Source organism: Podarcis muralis, chromosome 2, assembly GCF_964188315.1.
Source record: "Podarcis muralis chromosome 2, rPodMur119.hap1.1, whole genome shotgun sequence".
NCBI classification, from domain to species: domain Eukaryota; kingdom Metazoa; phylum Chordata; class Lepidosauria; order Squamata; family Lacertidae; genus Podarcis; species Podarcis muralis.
This window is the reverse complement of record NC_135656.1, coordinates 62,687,180-62,706,266: the sequence shown is the minus strand read 5'-3', so window position 1 is coordinate 62,706,266 and position 19,087 is coordinate 62,687,180. Positions and strand designations below refer to the sequence as shown.

The 19,087-nt window shown below is 44.5% G+C and overlaps 1 protein-coding gene across 2 annotated transcripts in view; it reads right to left on the bottom strand.

Moving 5' to 3' along the window:
- The window catches only part of SYNPO (synaptopodin), an 80,522-nt gene that overhangs the window by 4,836 nt on the left and 56,599 nt on the right, over positions 1 to 19,087 (bottom strand). For both annotated transcript variants that reach the window (XM_028718287.2, XM_077924618.1), the window contains one exon: positions 9,843 to 12,181. In XM_028718287.2, coding sequence (XP_028574120.2) covers positions 9,843 to 12,181 — 2,339 coding nt within the window. The remainder of the gene's footprint in view (positions 1 to 9,842; positions 12,182 to 19,087) is intronic.

Below are 19,087 nucleotides of genomic sequence, written 5' to 3'. Positions count from 1 at the left end.
GGCTTCCACTTGATACTATCTCCCACCCAAGAATTTATACCTGCTAGCATAGGGTTTGGGGAAGGGAATGGCAGGGTCTGCAGGGGATACAACTAAAACCTTTCTTTGCTATCTGATGGCTTAACTAGCTGTGGAATATGTTGCTTGTTTTTAAACCATCATTTCCCTTTAAGCTGAAGGTCTTAGGTGGCTCACACACAAAGACATAGGCACACACAATTTTCTCCATCACATGGGCAACAATAGGAGTATTCACGTCCTATCCCTGCATATACAAACAAGTATGGTAGTTTAAATCTCTTCTGTCCTTATAAACTAACCCAAGCAATTCTGAAATACTTACTTGTATTAAGCAATGGTTTTGCCAGAACCATTTTTAAAAAAGGCTGTATATTTGTACATTGAGCCAACCATTTCTGCTACAGGCATTTGCACAAGGGGGGAAAAAACCCTAATCAATGAATCTGGATGTTATGTTTCCCAAAACAAGCACAGGCAGGGATATCTCAGATCCCTTCTCTCCCAGCTGTGCCAGTAAAGAGGTAGGAAACTGCAAGAAGGGTTTGGTGAATGAGTAAATGTGACTGGAACCTACCTGGAACAAAAGTCCCACACTCTAGGGAAGAAGCAATGCAGAAGCATCCATGCTCTGACATGCAGGCCAGTGTTGCAGCCCTCAGTTACAAGGAGCAGCAATTACCGTATTTGTCGCTCTATAGGATGCACCCGACCTTAGGACGCACCTTGCTTTAGAGGGGGAGAACAAGAAAAAAAAATTCTCCCCCTCTCTGCTCAGCGCCCCTTCAGTGAAGCAGCAGGAGAAACGGAGCCCCTTCCAATTCTCCTCCCGCTTGGCTGAAGGGGCGCTGCGCAGCTCTCCCTCTCTGCTGAAGCCAGGAGAATCTTGGTCTCCCAGCTTCAGCGAAAGGAACCTGAAGCCTCTGGAGCACAGCGGGAACTCACGCTGTGCTCCGAAGGCTTCAGGTGGCTATCCCTGAAGCCTGGAGAGCAAGAGGGGTCGGTGTGCACCGACCCCTCTCGCTCTTCAGGCTTCAGCGAAAGCAATGCGAAGCCTCCGAAGCACGAAGGGAACGCTCCCTCTGCACTTCGCGTTGCTATCGCTGAAGCCAAGGAGCCTGCATTCACTCCATAGGATGCACACACATTTCCCCTTAATTTTTGGAGGGGGAAAAGTGTGTCCTATAGAGCGAAAAACACGGTACTTTTTGATAAAGGACCCAGGTATCCTCTGTTTCTGATATCTCAGCAGAATTAAGCTGTGCATTTTTGGACACTTGAAGAATGAATCTCTCTCTCCCCCCATCCCAGAATGCAAGCTCTAAGAGCTGGTTATGCATGCTATTTCTGTTGGATCAGGCCCATAGATGGTTTAAACGAAGTAGTTCCTCTACACAGAGGGCATAACATGTTGCATGGCCCCTCACCACTTAGATCACTGCATGTGGCAAATCTCCATTCAATTGCTGGTGCGCATCAGGCAGATAAGCCACCCAGCAAGTTTTGCTACATGCTGTGTTCAAAGCATGAAGTTCAGTTCTCCAAATAAACATGAAAATCTGTCAGAATTTTGTGTGAATTTCTCCTAATAAACACGCTTGTTTGCAGATATGACCCACGTACCTATTTTTTGCAAGCAATCTTCCTCAATATTATGCATGCTGTTTTCACTGATATATGCATCTCTACGCACACTGTCCCCCAATATATGCAATTTGGCAAACACTGGCTGGAGTAGTGTGAATTTTGAAGGGTAACTATGATACGGTTCTCATACTGTTTTGGAAAATGAGAAGTAGGTATGTTCATCTTTAAATGTGAACTGAACCAAATTTCTCTCTCAACCCAACTCTCTCATCCCATTAGAACCATGTGCGAAACCTGTGGCTTCCCACATGGTTCTAATACATCAAGCTGTGCAAGAGTGGACATATTTCACATTTATAGAATGTACTTTGCTTTTCCCTAGAATACTGAGGTCCTCAAACCAGAGCCAGGGGCAAAATAATGACTTGAGGGAGGAGCCAGATGAAAAATGCCAGCTGGTGGGGTGGAACCAATGAGCAATGAGCCATACACCGAGGCAACCTTCAGACACTAGTATAGCCTGCCCAAATCTGCCGCCTTCCAGGAGTTTTTGGACTACAAGTCCTATCAAACCCCTGTCAGCATGGCTGTGCTTGCTGGGGCTGATGAGAGTTGTAGTCCCAAAGAGAGACTGTGGCAGAGACTGTGTTAGGACAAATCTACATCTGAGTTACTATGGTTTAGGAATTCTAGTGGAAAACTTTGCAGCTAGCCAACAGAGCTACATAAAGATCTGATCAAAGACAGTAAGTGAATGCTCATATTTTACAAGTGAGGAACACTGAGAGATAAGCGACTGGCAGGAGGCCAACCAAGGCAGAATTGCTGTTGTTCCTTTTGCCTAGGTTCAATGCATGTGCTACATGTTATAAAGAAAGGCTGGGATGTTAAGCATAGGTTTTGAGGATCCTCTGTTCACTACTGTACAATTTGACCTGCTGTTCCTCTCATTTATGTAGAAGAATGGCAAGTGGTTCTTTGGTGTTTTTTTAAAAAGAAACTATCACACACAAAAACCAAGGTGCTGGTAGTACTCGTATCTTGATAAAAGTGCTGTGGGTACCAGCACTAGATGGTTGCCATGGGCAGCAAAAGGCAGGCAGGAAGGTGAGAGTACTTTGTACCAGTGAGTACTGTCACAAAACAAGCACTGCAAATAGCACTTGCTGCTTTGGGACAACCAGCTATAGAATAAGCAGTATAAGGCCAAGATGGATCAGAGGTGGGGTGGTGCTGAGTCTGACAACCGTTGTGTGATCCCTTCAATGACTGATGTCATGGTTATTGAGACATTATACTGGGTCAGATCACTGATCCAAATGGCTCGTACTGTCTACAGGACTGCCAGAGGCTTTCTAGGGTTCCAGATAGAGGTCCTTCCCAGCCCTGCCTAGAGTGGCAAGGAATTAAACCTGTGACCTTCTGCATTCAAAGCATGTGTCCTAGCTACTGATCTATGACCCTGCCAGCCTACAGAAACACTCCAAACTGCAGTAGTACCTCGGGTTACAGACGCTTCAGGTTACAGACTCTGTTAACCCAGAAATAGTACCTCAGGTTAAGAACTTTGCTTCAGGATGAAGCTTCAGGCGGCAGCAGGAGGCCCCATTAGCTAAAGTGGTGCGTCAGGTTAAGAACAGTTTCAGGTTAAGAACAGACCTCCAGAACAAATTACCGTAAGTTATTAACCCGAGGTACCACTGCATAAGAAAGGTCCTTCAGATGCTTTATGTGATTTTCCAAGTCGTATCAGCAGTTGGGCAACAAACATTACAAAGAGAAGTAGAATCTCCCTCTCCCTCTCTTTCTCTCCCTTTCTTTGTTCTTCCTATCCACTGCATGAACCTCTTTCATTTCCTCAGTGTGTTCCCCCTGCTACCAACCATTTCACTGTCTGCTGCTAGCGGAAATGCTGACACATGAAAATAAGTGGTTTGCTTACATTTCTGTGCCAAGGATTACAGAGGTTTAGTTCATGCTCTGTATCCCACCCATAACTACATCACAGCAGAAACTATTGGAAAAAGTGCTTAAATTTCCTTTGCTTCCAGTACCCTATTGTCTATGGAGGCTCTGTTCCCTCTCCACTGTTGCGATGATGTTTCAGTAAAGGGAAGGGGATCTAGACGCGGCCAAACAGAGGAAGTTTAGACATGAAGCATCTGCCAAACCAAAAGCATTTCGCAGTCACCTCCCATAGGCACTGTCTAAGAAGACCCATAACAGTGGCCCAAGGGGTCACAAAGATGGCAACCATGAACACCCATGTGCTTTAAAGGTATAGTATGTATACAGCCTCATTGTCACATATTTCCAATCTTACAATTCAGTTCTCCAGGTTTCCACGTCAGTTTTGCGATTTTTAAAAAATCCTCATGTAAATTCATCAGAGTATTTCTCCCAGTATAAAAAAAATGGTTTGTATGCAATTTTGCCAGTGTACAGATTTTGGCAAAACAATTTCCCCTAATATAATACTTTTAAATGTTATTATTACTAATAATATACAAGGTAAAGGTAAAGGACCCCTGGATGGTTAAGTCCATGCATTTTTAGGTACACTTTAATCTAGCAGTCACATTTGGGGGTTTTACTTGGCTGAAAAAACCCATTACAAAATTTGGAGGAACTGCAGATTTTGAAGATTGGTTGTATTTCAGTACAGTGGTACCTCGGGTTAAGAACTTAATTCGTTCTGGAGGTCCGTCCATAACCTGAAACTGTTCTTAACTTGAGGTACCACTTTAGCTAATGGGGCCTCCCGCTGTTGCCGCGCCACCGCTGCACGATTTCTGTTCTCATCCTGAAGCAAAGTTCTTAACCTGAGGTACAATTTCTGGGTTAGCGGAGTCTGTAACCTGAAGCATCTGTAACCTGAGGTACCACTGTACTGTATTGAAAAGCTGTGCAAAGAAGGTAGGCTGACCTTTCAATAGGAACTGAGTCAAAATCCCCCCCCCCCTCCCATATCCCTAATCCAGGCAACAAGAGCCCTTGTCAATAGCATTCAAAGGCAAACTCCAGCTGGGCAAAATCCCTGGAGGAGAGTGTGGAGCAGGACTGTGACTTGGGAGGAAGCATGGCATGGGGCTATACCCAAGAGTGTAGGAAGCCATATTTGCTTCCTGGACCTCAGGTTCCCCCACCTCTGATCTAGTTAGTTCTCCCTAATACTACCATTGCCATCACTGCCACTGCTTTGGGGGAAAGCAGGTGAAGAAGAGGGAAAGCCTTTAGTCATTCACTTTGTGTGGTGATGGCAAAGGTGGTAGCAGTGCTGAACAGGACTCTCTGTTGTGTTTGTTTACTTTGGAGGCTGGGCACTGTACGGTTTCAGTACAGAAACTTCATCCAGCCACATTTATTTTTAATGGGAGTACTGAATCTCAGCAGGGCTACTCCCATTTCTCTGCAGCGACACCCTGTCATTTTGCAAACCCTCTGTTTTGTTTGGGTTTTTTAATCCATTCTTTTTGAGGTTGTGCATTCCCTCTTACCTGTGCTGGAACGCACAGGCAAACTTTCTTTTTTTAAAGGGGACCAACAGAGGCAAGTCTATCCCGCCCCATCTGCTCTATTATGTGCAGCTGGGATGCCAGGCCTTTGTGGCTGTGGGTGTACACCGGGCAAAGGCTAAAATGTGGTTGGAACACAATACTTAGGCTGATTCGGAAGAAAAGCCTCAGTGCAATGCAAGCTTATGGGTTTTGTTTTAATGCTACGTAAAAATGTAGAGTGGTTTTGAAATAAAAAATAAAACCCACTTCCCTAAGTAGATGTGTTAGCCTAGTGAAACAGAAACCTGCTCCTAGTTTTTGCTCTAGCCTAACTCAGGCATCTTGCAATCTTATCCTAAAAGTTTCCTTTACACTTTAAAAACCCAACTGCTCAGCAGCAAAGGGAAGGCAGTGAGCTGAGGAATGTTTCCTTGCTGCTTTGTTTCACAGGGCGTTGCCTTCGATGGCCTTTTGTTACAAGGCAGACTTTGGTCACTCTCCCATCCCTTCCTCAGGAAGAGACTGTGAACCCCTCCAGATTTATGTTCCTGGAATCTCACCCAGGTGCCCCAGTAGCAAAATGCTCAGGTTCTGAGCTTCCTGCCATTGCTGTACCTGCCAGCAACTTTGGAGGTAATATAAGGTCCGTATTTCCCCAGGGCTACATGACAGAAGAAGAAGATCCTATATGCATGACCTATTTATATGGCCACCTCTAGCACTGTCATAAAGAACTGTTAACCACTGGCATCATGAATGAAGGCAGCCCTGTGGTGGGTAGGAATGAATGAATCTATTTTGATTCCGCTCAGTTTCCAATTTTAAGTTCACTTCTCCACAATCTTTAAGCTCAGTTCTGCATTAATAATTTTTTTTTAAGTTCTCATGAAAATCCATCAGCATCTTAAGCACCCATTTCTCCTAATATAGGAATTTATGAATGTAGGTTTGTCTAATATAATGCATTTTTGTATGTTACCCTCACTAACATATGCATTTTTATTCACGCTTTCCCATAATGCTTGCACATGTTGTTGTAGAACTGCATTGCAAAATTCAAGAAGTGCAAACTCGGAAGCATATTTTGATTCCCGTATTGTTCTGGGAGGTGCAAATTTAGGCAGGTTTGCATAAAATGGTGAACCAGACCAAAATTCCCCCTCACCTTCTCTAAAGATGGGTAACATCCCGTGGTGAATTTAGCATTGCTCCTGCAAATGTCTGACTTTCTCCAGACTTGACCAGAAAGTTTAAAAAAACAAAAACAAACTCCTGTGCTGTGTGGAACCATTTAAAATGCCTTTACAGGGAATATTGTTTGTGTCACACACAGCAGTCTTTAATTCCTTCATCACTAGACTATGAGAAATCTAAAATGTGCACACCCGAACACCTGCAAATGGACAGTGCCAAGTTTTGTTTTTCTCTTCTGAAGAGGCTGCAACACTTAAAAGACAGAAGAGCTTAGCAATGGTTTGGTCTCCTCTGATAGGGCATGTGTATTCATTTTATTGAAATGCAATTGGGATGGAGGTGAAGAAGGCCTTACTGGCTCCTCATCAGATCAATACGACTTCCATGCAATTTCGTTTAATTGTGTTTTATGGTTTATCATTGAACACCTCCCTGGAATTTTTATGACGTGGCAGTGCAGAATTACTTTTTTAAATAAACTTAATTGTCAACATTGGTGGCTAGAGATTTGCATAAGTATGCATAAAGGCTTCCATCTTAACTAATTCCCCAAGGATTCTGTCAGACATTTCTGAAGGAAATGGTAAAAAAGACTGCTATATCTCAGCTACACTGCAGATATCTGTGGCCATAAACAGCAGTACCCTATGTGGACATGTAACTTCAGAGCTGATGGCAAAAGCCTTTGCTCTATAAATACCCAGCTATCCCATAGCACTTATCCTGTAATTTTCCTGCCATCCCTGTAACTATCCCATCTTCTCCAACCTATGTATACTGCTCCTCCACAGGCATTTGCCCTATAAATTCCCTAGAATTACAGAGCTTCTCCACATGTTCTCCTACTGGGGACACGGCCTACAATTGCCAGCTAGTTAGCTCTGCTGGAATGTAGCCTACAGCAATTGGCACACTCGACTCTAGGGCTGAATCCAGATTTTAGTCCTGCTTCGAGGAGACCCCTTGAAATCAATGGACTTAATAATTAGCTACTGATTTCAATGGGCCCACTCTTGGCATGACTGAGTCTGGAGCCAAAGCCAGGGGTCAAGCTTGTAATGTTCTGTTGTTGGGAATTTTCACTTGTATGAAGCTTCGATGCACGGTACTAATTTTGGCCAGGGGTGAAGATGTGGAACTGAACAAACACTGTCATGTGGGATTTGCATTTAGTGCTACCAGCCAATAGAGGTTGTTGGCTCACATGTCTGATTGGTAATTCTACCTGGAAATGCTTGATTTTTTAACTCCCTTCAGTTATGTCCTCCCAGAAGGATTTGTCTGGCAGCCTTGTGGGATCACAAAGAAAAGACAGAGATGTATAGAGAGACAGAGAGAGATTCAGAGACAGAGAGAGAACTAGATTGTGTCCTTTCGTGGCAATGGGTTGAGTAAATACACTGCATCTACTTTTTTAATTTATTTGAGCTGGTTGATCCAAACTGTCATGGGATTGGGGAGAGACTGACTATAAAGTACTACACGTTAGATTTAATGGAGATTTGGTTGCTCAACAATGAGCACCTGGTTTTATGGAGCTTGTCTATTCCCAAAGGGCAGTCTGTAGTTAGCTTCCTTCAAGAGACACTTCTTAATGCCCAAAATTAATGAATGAATGAAATCCACTTGTGCGTTCTGTATGCAGGACTTTATTGGCCTCCCAGTTTTGCAACTAATCCATGGCTCCTCGTGGTCTTAATGATACCCCAGGTTGTCAGCTGTATTATGTAATGCCTGGTGTGTCTCTTTTGAAAGAAAACGACAGGTGCTTGATTACTCTGCATAACACCAGACCACAGACCCCCACAGACGATGCTATGCTGAAAGACCTGCATAGCTGACTTCAAAGTCTGTGTGGAAGTAAAACACTGCAGGCCACTAGCCTTTGAGTGGGGAGGGTGTTCCTTACTATCCAAAGCCCAGGAGAAATAAACCACCTGGAGAACTTCAGTTATTGGGAAATACAGAAATGCAGTAAGTACCTAAACTTCTTTTTGACCAGTGTGTTGGTGGTGCTGTCAGCCCCAAATACTCAGTACTCTTAATCAAATCCATGGGAGGTAATGAAAGAGCAGCAAAATTAAAAGAGATACTTTGAGGTTTGCTTTATTTGCCCTCTGGTCTTTTCAGAGCACATTCTGTGCTTCCTCTGCCCTCGTCCAACAGCCATGAGGGCCAGAAACATATTTGTTAAAACTAAACAATTAAACAATCACAATTTTATGCAGAAGACACTGCACCATGGGATCATATCCCGTACACCTCTGATTTCTGTTAGTATTTGCTAGGGTGGACAATCTTGCCTCTGCTGTGGGGCAACTGCAGAGTCACTTTGAGAAATGCTACTGGTATTCAATCTTCACAATCATCCTATCGTCTGCTGTATAAAAATATTCACCCAAGGCTAAACAGTGGCACTGAGCTATATGCATGCCTGTGCCACAGTTGTTTAGAAGCCTGCTTTTGCCAACTTTAATAAGAACATTATCTTAAATATATCTGGGTACAGATTTTTTTGCGTAAGATAACAACAGCACACCTGCAGAAACCTCTTTGGCCACCAAAGGAACAATTTCAAGTGTGTCTTTAGCCTAGACCCTTCATGATGGGTGGGGTGGGCTGGCTAGTGTGTGGCTTTCCAGATCAGCAAAACAGGGTAAGTACATCAGCATTGCTGTGCAGTACAAATGGGGTGCTTAGAGGCTATTTGCATATTCTCTTCACCCTGAAGTAATTCTCAGTGTTGTTGTCTAAAGGATACAACGAAAGAAAAGTAGAGAGTGGGGAAATATACAAAGCAGAAACATATGGGAAGCAGAAACAGGTATCAGTGGAAGTGACATTGTCCGAAATCAAAGATGTTTGAGTGAGGAAAGGAGCACATGCCTTTTGGCATCAGCAGAGAGCAGAGGTCGCAAGCAGGTCATGCTAAAGTCTCCGGATGCATAGAGAACAGAGAAACAAAAGTCTTGCAGAGCAAGGAAGAAATTCAGAAGGCAAGGCGGAGAGATGAAGCCAGAGATTTGATGCTCCATAAAGTTTCTGGGCAGCAGAAGAAAGAAGGCACCAGACGCTCTTCCTGTTTCAGTCAAGCTTCTGCTAACAATCTTCTAGGACTCCTATGCTTGGACTACTTTTATGCTCCTACTGTGCACTGCATTCACACACTCTTTAACTCCCTTTGGAACTTAAATCTGCACAAACTTATGGATCCGATTGCACAAGTTCTGCTAGGCCAAGGCATCCCAGGATTATGTTAAACTGGGCTTCCACCGCAGACCTTGGCTGCAGAAATGCCCGAGGGGAGCACCTGTCTGCTCACTTGAGCTCAGTTTCCTTAGTGTAAACGTTGTCTGGCCCATTGGAGTTTGAGATATGGCTCTATTGTATGCAAATCCTATTGGATTTGTAACCTGCAAGCTGTCTTCATTTTGCTTTTTTTGCCTTTCTTTTTGCACACCACCAATCAGCAGCTAACGATGACACTGGCCATTTGCCCAAACCCCTGTACAGATACCATTACTTGTAGTAAAAAGGTCTCCACACCTGAGGCTCAATTCCAGCATTCTTGGTGGAATAAGAAGGCCTTGGAGCTTGGAAGACTCCTTTTGCTCTCGGCGACAAAATTCTTGAAGGGTATTCAAAAGGCGGCTCCTGCGATGCTTCCATGCTTGTCTGGACATTCTGAGGGGCAAGCGAAGTCCCGGGTGATGGGGCGAAAGGAGCAGGATATGGTCTGCCCTGGCTGAACTGGGCAAGTGGATGAAAAACAGGAGAAGGAGGCAAGGGAGATGTTGGGCAAGAGGCCTGTCTCATATACATGGGCTCAGCAACCACAGGCTTGGGTGGCGGTGCCCCTTTCGGTAAGGACCTCACGGGGTCTTTGGCTGGGGAAAGGATGAACAAGGAGGACTGAAGCTGGTAAGGCTGCTGCTTGGAGATCTCCAGCTCCTTTTTGGAAATCTCGCTCTCTGACATGTTGCTGTTGTACAAAGGCAGAGGAGGAGCTTTGGGAGATCTGGCTGGACTTTTGGGAGGGGCCTGGAATGTGACTGGGGAGAGATGAGTTTCTGAAGCGTACTTCCAGGAGGGAGGGAGGGACATGGTAGGAGAAGGTGACCTGCCTATGTCTGGGTGGGATGGGGACTCAATGACATACTTCTGCATCCTTGACTGCCTTCTGGCAAATAGTTCTGCCCCCTTTCCTCTCGCCTCTGATAGGCTTTGGTTGGATTTGATCATCGGCTTGGGTTGTATTCTTGGTGACCTTAAACACGAAGACCACTCTGGGGCATTATCTGCAGGAGCCTGGGCTGGTCCTTCTATTGATCTGTTTTCAGGCAGGAAGTTAGAGGCCTCTGCGCCCAGAGCAAATGGCTCCTCTTCCAGACTGGATGCTCCTCCTTGTCCTCTCCCCTTTTTCCTGCTATCTGCTCTCTGGACTAAATTCAAGAGATCTGGATTAGGAGCCACTTTGGGCTTCTCGACAAAGGTGAACATGGACTTCTTTGTTGCTCTGCGGGCTACGGACTCCTCCAGAAGGCCTGTTTTGGTTGCTGGTGACTCCCTGTCCTCTCCTCCAGGAAGAGGTCCTGGTCTGCTGTCTACATACGTAGCCTCATGAAGAACAGGAGCTTTCTGTTCTTCAGTAGGATACAGCGCTGAGTAGGCCGGAGGTGACCTGACCCTCGTTACTGGCGGAGGGCTGGAAAACGTCTCTGCATAAGTGGGTGGAGGAGGAAACTCAGCCACAGGACTCTTCTCTACTGGCGCCTGAGCTGCAGCCAGCAGTCGAGTCCCAAATGGTCTTGCAGTTCGGTTCTTCACAGGCAACGGTTTAGACAAAGTCAGGCGTACTTCACAGTACTGCTTATTAGTGTGTGTCACAGTCTCGCTGGGCTGCGTGTCGGTAGCTAGCATGGGTTTCTCTTCCTCAGCAGCAGGCGAAACGTCCTTGTCCTCAATGATTGGTACATCCGGCTCCTTGTTGAGAATCTCTCCGTTCTCCTTCCTGCCAATCACTGGTTCACTCATTGGCTTGTCAAGAAAAATATTGTTTTCCTGATCGAGAACAGGTGCATACAGCACCTTGTCAGGGATGTTGTTGTTGTTATTCTTGCTGTCAATATTTGGCAAATATGGTTCTTTATCGAGAACATTGTTTTCCCTGTCTGTATGCAGTACGCACGGCGCCTGTTCAAGAATGGTGCTGTTATTCTCCCTGTCAGCAACAGGGACAGCATCAAACATAGGCAGTATTTTTTCCGTATTGTCAACAACTGGCACTTGCTCAGTAACTAGTGCCTTTTCAAACTCGTTGGCGATAAGTTCATGCATTCCATTGGTGGAGGCTGTCCCCGTAGTTTCCTTCAGGTACACGCTGAGAGGGATTTGCTCAAAGTCTTCAGCCGGGATTTCCTCAGAGGTCAACGTGGTGTGGATTGTGGAAAAGGCCTCCTCACTTCTTATTTTATGCCTTTGAGAGCCCTGTGTGTTATCTAGAGTCTGCTCCAGAGCCAGGCTTTTCTCGTTTTTTTCCATGCTGCCTTTTTGCCCCTGCAACTCAGAGTTCTTGGCACAAGATAATCCTTCCAATGCTCCGATGTCTATTGAGGCCTGCTTCAAATGGGGCTCTTTCCCATGTCTTGGGCCGCTTTGGTGCTTATGAGTAGCTCTGGGGATGCGTTCGGCCCCTGCTTGCTTCGCGCTTGTTGTCTTGGGGGCTTCTAAGGTAAAAGCATTCACCCGCTGCTTGCGCCGGTGAAACAGAAGGACCCCTTTGGAGTTGGAGCTGGGTGGGGTTGTCAGCTGAGCTGCAATTCTCTGGCTCCTGGCTTTCGCTTCCTTCAGCTCTTTCTCAGAAAGGCTGGCACTTCTCGAAACATCTGAGGAAGAGAAAGGATACAGAGGACAGTGTTAACTCAAGAATCAAAGAGTCCCAGAAAACACACATACATACTACACATTTACCCAACTGGAATATGATTACAGTAATTTAAACTAAAACTTGTTGGTCATAACCTAGAAAAAAACCACCTGCATCTGCATGTAAAGCATATACAGAAAGCAGTAACTCAAAGCCAACAAAATCACAAGCCACAGAAGTAAATAGTTGTCAAGGCTTTTTTAAAATATGCTAATGTATTTCGGCAGATAACTGCCATCGACACTAAGTTGTAATCATAACATAAAATTAAAAAGTGACATACCAGACACAGTTGGCCAAAATGAATATGGTTGTCATTGTTTTAAATGCCAGTAATAGCTACATAATTATTGCTATTAATAATAAAAAGTGGACAGCAGTACCCTGTTGTACACTCTGAATACCAGTTGCTAGGGGACAATAGCAAGATTCGTTTCACTAGGGCAAGAGAGTGCTTTTAACTCACTTTAATTGCTCTAGCCTAAATTTCTGGTATGCAGTTGAATCCCATAAAATACTGGCAGCCTGGAGGCAGCCTTTTTCATTCCTGCAGAACGATTTCTAGTTATGCTGCAGGTGGCAAAAAAAGTTGTTTAGAATACAGAAGCCCTGTCCCCTATCCTATGGTTACCAGATTTTTTTTCAATGAATCCGGGGACTTTTTTTTTTTAAAGCTGAGTAGCAACAGGGAGTCAGTAGTGGGGATGGTGAGGCAAAAGACCCTGGGTCCAAGCACACATGCATATTGTATAAAGGTGCAAAGCTCTTCTTTCGCACCCTATGAAACAAATGTGCAGAGGGTTTTTTTAAAATTGGGCAACGGCCGCCTGTCCGCAACTCCCAAGCCTCTCCTGATCAGTCAAAACAAAGGGGGAAGGGGGCAGGAGATCTGTACCGCCGGACGCCCCCGGTTCCCCTTTGGCAGTGGTGGTGGCAGCGGCAGTCAGCAGCCCAGAGCACAAGACACATCATATGGGGACTTCTGGCAAGGAAAAATGGTGGGCGCTACAGCAGTAAGCAGCTCCTGAAGCCAGCCAGAGCCAATTGCGCTACCAGACTGGCTCCAGGCTGCTGAGGCTGCCGCTGCCACGTTTCCGGGGGACAGATTTGCAAATCTGGGGACATTCCAGGGACGGAATTTGTCTGGGGACAGATTTGCAAATCCGGGGACTGTCCCCAGGAATCGGGGACATCTGGTACCCCTACCCTATCCACAGGAATCGGGGACATCTGGTACCCCTACCCTATCCATGAATGCAGAAATACTGGGTTTTGATGATGCTCTTCAGAATACTGTAGACTTCACCGTGACTCACTGTGTCAGAGGGCAGAAAATGCTGGGGTGTTTTTCAAGTGCATTTCCGATCACTCTTTAGAACTTTTGGGGACAGGGTTTCTAAATGGGTTTGGGAAGGAATAATGAAAGCAACAAACAAGAGCAGCAGCAACGAGAGCAACAATAACAGTCCACATTGTTTTTCTTCCACTTTTCAGAAAATTCGACTTAAGCACTATGTGAATGTTTTATGTATTCCTACTATACATCATGTGCCCAGCCTTAAAATCTGTCTTATAAATATATCAGATATAGAGCAAGGGTCCACAGGACAGCATACATATGATTTTCGGGTAAATGCCAACCAAAGTAAATTGAAGCTATTCTGGCCTTTCCTATCAATGAAGTTTAATGTAATTAAAGCAGACATATAACAGAGTGGGCAGTCATCACACTATTTGGGAGGGCTTGGAAGTTAATCATTGATTGCAAGAATTGGGAACTATTTCCCCATCCCAACCTTGCATACAATTTTTTCACTCTCCTTAGTGAATTATGTGGACCTTCCCTCACACCCCAAGTCCCTGCTCCCAGGACCATTGCATATGTGCATAACTGCCTGCCAGCAAAGACATTCTAATGCTTCCCCCCCCCTTTTTTTACAATGGAAAAATCCCAGGCATTCTATTCTCTTTATTTTCAAGATCAATTTTTGCAAGAAAACGCAAGGAAAAAAGTCACTGGGAGATTGTGTCCCTGTTTTGTACGCAGCTTTGCTTTGTGATTGTAAATGACTGCATGCAAAAGGAATTTATTGAAAGACTTCAAATGGTTTCAGGTTGCAGTTCACTTGGTTTCAAACACCCTGTACAAACATGCTCCAAGCAGGAAGTTGGCCGACTCGAAACTGTCTCACAGATCTCCCCTTTTCTACAGAGGCTTGGCTAAGCACAATGAGCCGGGTTATCACAAAAATTAGAAAAATAAACTATTGTCTCTGAACACTGCGGGAGGCTCACCTCTTGCACAGCAGATGCAGAGTGCCGGCCTAATAATTTTGTTTGAACCTAAACACAAGATGGCAGCGTCCGATAATAAATTGGCATCATTTGGGGCCTTTCGTATGATTCCTAACCAATCAGGGGTTCAAGCTAATTAGCCAACGGCTTCCTAGAACGGAGTCCACTTAGCATCTCATAAAAGCATGAAATATAGGCCACTTGGGTTCCTCCTAACTCACCTTAACTGTCTAGGGGAGGTGGGGAGCTGCCAGCTTTTAAAAACTGTCTGGCCATGGGTCATGGCATAAGTGGCTATTAGCAACGTTCCAGAAAGGATGTGGAAGGACACAGAATGCATTTTCTCTGGGTGAGCCATTTCCTATGAGCAACTTTTCTGAAACTCCCATGATTTCATACATCTGGCAAGAGGAAACATCAGAAACAAAGGGCAGTTATAAAAAGTTTACAGGCCAACCGCTGACATTCCTACTGAGGACGGTGGCACGAGGGGGAAGCAGGATGGCTTGCCCAGGCAAAGGATTCTCTCAGTTCCCTTTTAGGCTTTTGGGCTCACAGCTGGGGTCAGAATCATGCTGCTTGTTGGTGACTTTGCTGTTTCTAGTGAGGGTCCTGTAAGGTTTCTTTGAACAGAAGATGACATATTCAATTATTTCTGATTAGGTCGACCACTATATAAGGGAATTGATGTTAAAACCTGCCTTCCACATATAGGCGGCATAAACACCTTTCAAGCACATTTAAAGGACACAGGTCATAGAGTTGGAAGGGACCACAAGGATCATCTAGTTGGGAATCTTTTGCCCAACATGGGGCTTGAACCCACGACCTTGAGATTAAGTGTCTCATGCTCTACTGATGACTTCCCCCAGAGAATCCTGGGGACTGCAGTTGCTGAAAACTGTCGGTCTGTGAGAGGGAAACTACAGTTTCCAGGATTCTTTGGGGGAAGTCACATCCTTTAACTGTATGGTGTATATGTACCCTTTATTAGATTATTCTGACTGCAGCAAGTGCCTAGATTATTCTGACTGCAGCAAGTATTGCTCATGGAGAATTAACACTTTTGTTAATAGGGGCACCAGCTCCTTCCTTCATAAGGAATATGATGAGAATGTAGGACCTTAGCACAGACGGAGGACAGAGAGTGATTTACACACACAAATATACCGGTATACCCTAAAAATGAAAGGAGGGAGAAGAGGGAAAAGGGTAAATGTAGAGGATAGGAAAGAAGACTCAAAGGACCACCGAAGGAAAGAAAAAGAAGAAAGCCAGGGCATTGTCTCTCTCTTTCAGGTGCCCCAAGGGTCCCATAATATCTTGGAACTTGCATCTCAAAGTCTTGGGTTCTGTGACTGAAGTCTACCCTCAAAGTTCATAGCTGGAGGTGAGCAAAGTCAGTGCCTGGCAATGGTTGCTGCCCTCTTTTACTACATCCTGAATCATTGATTGCAGGGTGATAATGATGATTAACTTCACTTATGAATTGCTTTCTATGAAGCATCTCAGAGTGATTTCACAATACAATAAAAGCACATTTAAACAACTGTATCTATTTAAAAAGCTACTTTATATATATACACCGCCCCCCTCAAATCAAGCAGAACGTTGGCAAATAGAAATGTGGAACTGTGATAGGAGGGTGGAATTTTTGTGCTCTCATAAAAGGCTGACATTTTCTCTCATTATTTAGCACTCATAATACAAATAAGGCTTAAATGCCTTTTTTGGGAAACCAAGCCAGATGGGCGGGGTATAAATAATCTATTATTATTATTATTATTATTATTATTATTATTATTATTATTATTAATCTTTCCAAAGAGAGGAAAAAACTTCCATGAAACATTTCATGCAGACATCGCAGATCCCAAAGGATTCATTAAACTGCTGTTGTAAGTTCAGGCGTTTAAGCAGAAGAGGGTTAATAATGGGGTAACAAGAGCCACTTCAGTTGGACAAAACGTCTAACTAAGTGGCCAGGAGATGATCTCTCTCTCAGTTCCTAAGGAAATAAAGCTGGAAGTTCCTGGATATTTTGTGACATGCCTTGCACGCTTCCCATTTAAGGATGATGCCAGGAAGATATGAGCGAAAAGAAACAAAACAAGCTGCAGTTTTAGCACCATGCTAGATGTGACACTAAAGGTGTAAGTAGGAAGCCTGTCACTGTCAAGTTTTTAAAAAGTTAATAGCATATGTAGGGAGAGGGAGGGGGATTTTCATATGGACTGAGGGGGTTAAATCATTTCATCCGCTGCCTCTTCCCTGGAGCAGTAAGCTGTAAACCAGTGTGGTGTAGCAGTTAGAGTGTTAGACTAACACCTGGGAGACCAGGGTTCAAATCCTCACTTAGCCATGAAGCTCACTGGCTCACCATGGGCCAATCCCCACAGAATTATTATGGCCACTTTGAGCTCCTTTGAGGGAAAGCGGAATATAAATATAAATAAATAAATCACAAGAGTGGGTTTGACCACCCCCACTCTCACTTGCAAACACTTGTGTGTGTGCACACACACACTGAGGGAATCACAGCATGATGTGTCTGTTTTATTTATTTTCTCTTTTTGACACCACCGCCAAAATTGTTGGGATTACGGAGGGGGAAAGTTTACTTGGAAGCTGGATCAGGCCCTTGGACTGAGGGAAACCAAACTCAGATAAGCATTGCCCCAGGAATTTCTTTAACCATAGGTCTTTAGCACAAACCTTCAAGCAGTCTTCATGCTCTATAAGGGCAGATCTACACCATATATTTAAAACACATCTGCTTCCCCCAGAGAATCATGGGAACTATAATTTCCCCCCTCACAGAGCTACAGTTCCCAGCATCCTTAACAAACTACTGCTCCCAGGATTCTTTGGGGTAAGCCAGGTGCATTGGGTGTGCTTTAAATGTGTGGTGTGGATCTGCCCTAAATGACCACTTTAAGCATGGCAAGTTTACTGCATGGATAGCATTTGTGTAGAGGAAAAGTGAGTGCACGGCAGACATGGTGTGGTCATGTGTTTAGGTTTCCAAAAGAATATGGAAAACATATTCCTTCCTGACCCCTCTCCTTATTGCTCCCATAGGAGATGCTCACATTAAACACTGGCTGGTTTAGAACCAACCAACCAACAGGAAATCCCACTTCATGCAGCAGAAAGAGACACAATCACAGGAAACAATTGACTCCTGACAGCAAGGCAGAACTAATACAAAACGTATTGATTGGTTTATATGTTTGTAGTCCACCCTTCCATCTAATAGATCCCCATGGTGGCTAACATCAACTGCAAATCAAATAGAACCTCTTAGAAAACAGAATTAACAAATGACAAAAAGACGTATCGGGCAACCGACACCAATAGTGGAATATTGATCCTGCATCTTGCAAACTAAATAGAAATGTTAGCAAGTGCGGTGGTCCTCATCTCTCCCGTTCTCTTCTAGCCAATCTAGTAATATTAAGCAGGTGCTCTGAAACTCTTCAGGTCTGACTGCTTCAAGATCTGTCCAAGGAGATTGCTTGGGAAGGAAGCTTGCTATGCCACACATCTCAAGAGAAAAGCACAAGAAGAGAAGAAATCTGAGTAAGTCAATGGTGGGCATGGCAAAACCAGGTAGCTCAACTACCCCAGATACTGGTCAGAGCCCATCCTTGGCCAGGTCATAAAACAGGGGTAGTCAACATGGCACCTTTCAGATGTTGTTGGACAAAAATCTCATCAGCCCCTGCCATCATGGCTGATGGTCAGGGATGATGGGAGTTGTAGTCCAGCAATGTTGACTACCCCAGACACACCCTGAACTTCTCACTGCAATAATTTTCTGATAGGATGAAAGGTGCCAGGACTAAAGAGAATTCTTCTATCCCATTATCCCTACCCAGTAGGTTTTCCCACCACAGAAGGCTCGAGCCAAGTTGGGGTTCCAAGAGAACTCTGTTCAGTTCTATGAGCATGCACTCCCTCCATTGTGAATGTTGCATGCTAATTTCACCGGCATCTATCTGTGATCTCATAGCCTTTTATTATTTCAGCCTCTGGTATAAGGGAACCACTGGGGATTTGATAATATTTCACTGCCAAGATCGTTCAGGAAATTTGTTACAGAAAACTATGACCAGAACTGGGTCTTCTAACCTATGGAACCATTTCCCTATCACCTTACCATTGGCACAGCTGGGCTGTGTCCACAGGCACCAGCTCCATTTTCATTTGCCCAGGCATGAAGTTATAAATTGCTCTACACAATACAAAACAGGGAGCTGGCAGGGAGAAGCCAGGCTAAGCTATGTTGAGGTGCAAGTTAACAAGCTGTTAGTTACTACTAGGGAGAAAATAATACACAGATTAGATAATGCTGTAGGCTGGATGTGGCCTTTTCTTTTCTCCTCTTCACAAGATAAAGCTATAGATTCACAGATACTTTGGGATTTGCAGAGATAAAAGAACTGCAGGTGTGTCTACAAAGGATGACTAAAGCAGATATACCTTTTGCTTGCACCATGCACATGCTGTTTCTTAGCCATTCCCTGAAGCCAGAGGTCTGACAACTCTTAATTTTACACAAGTCATT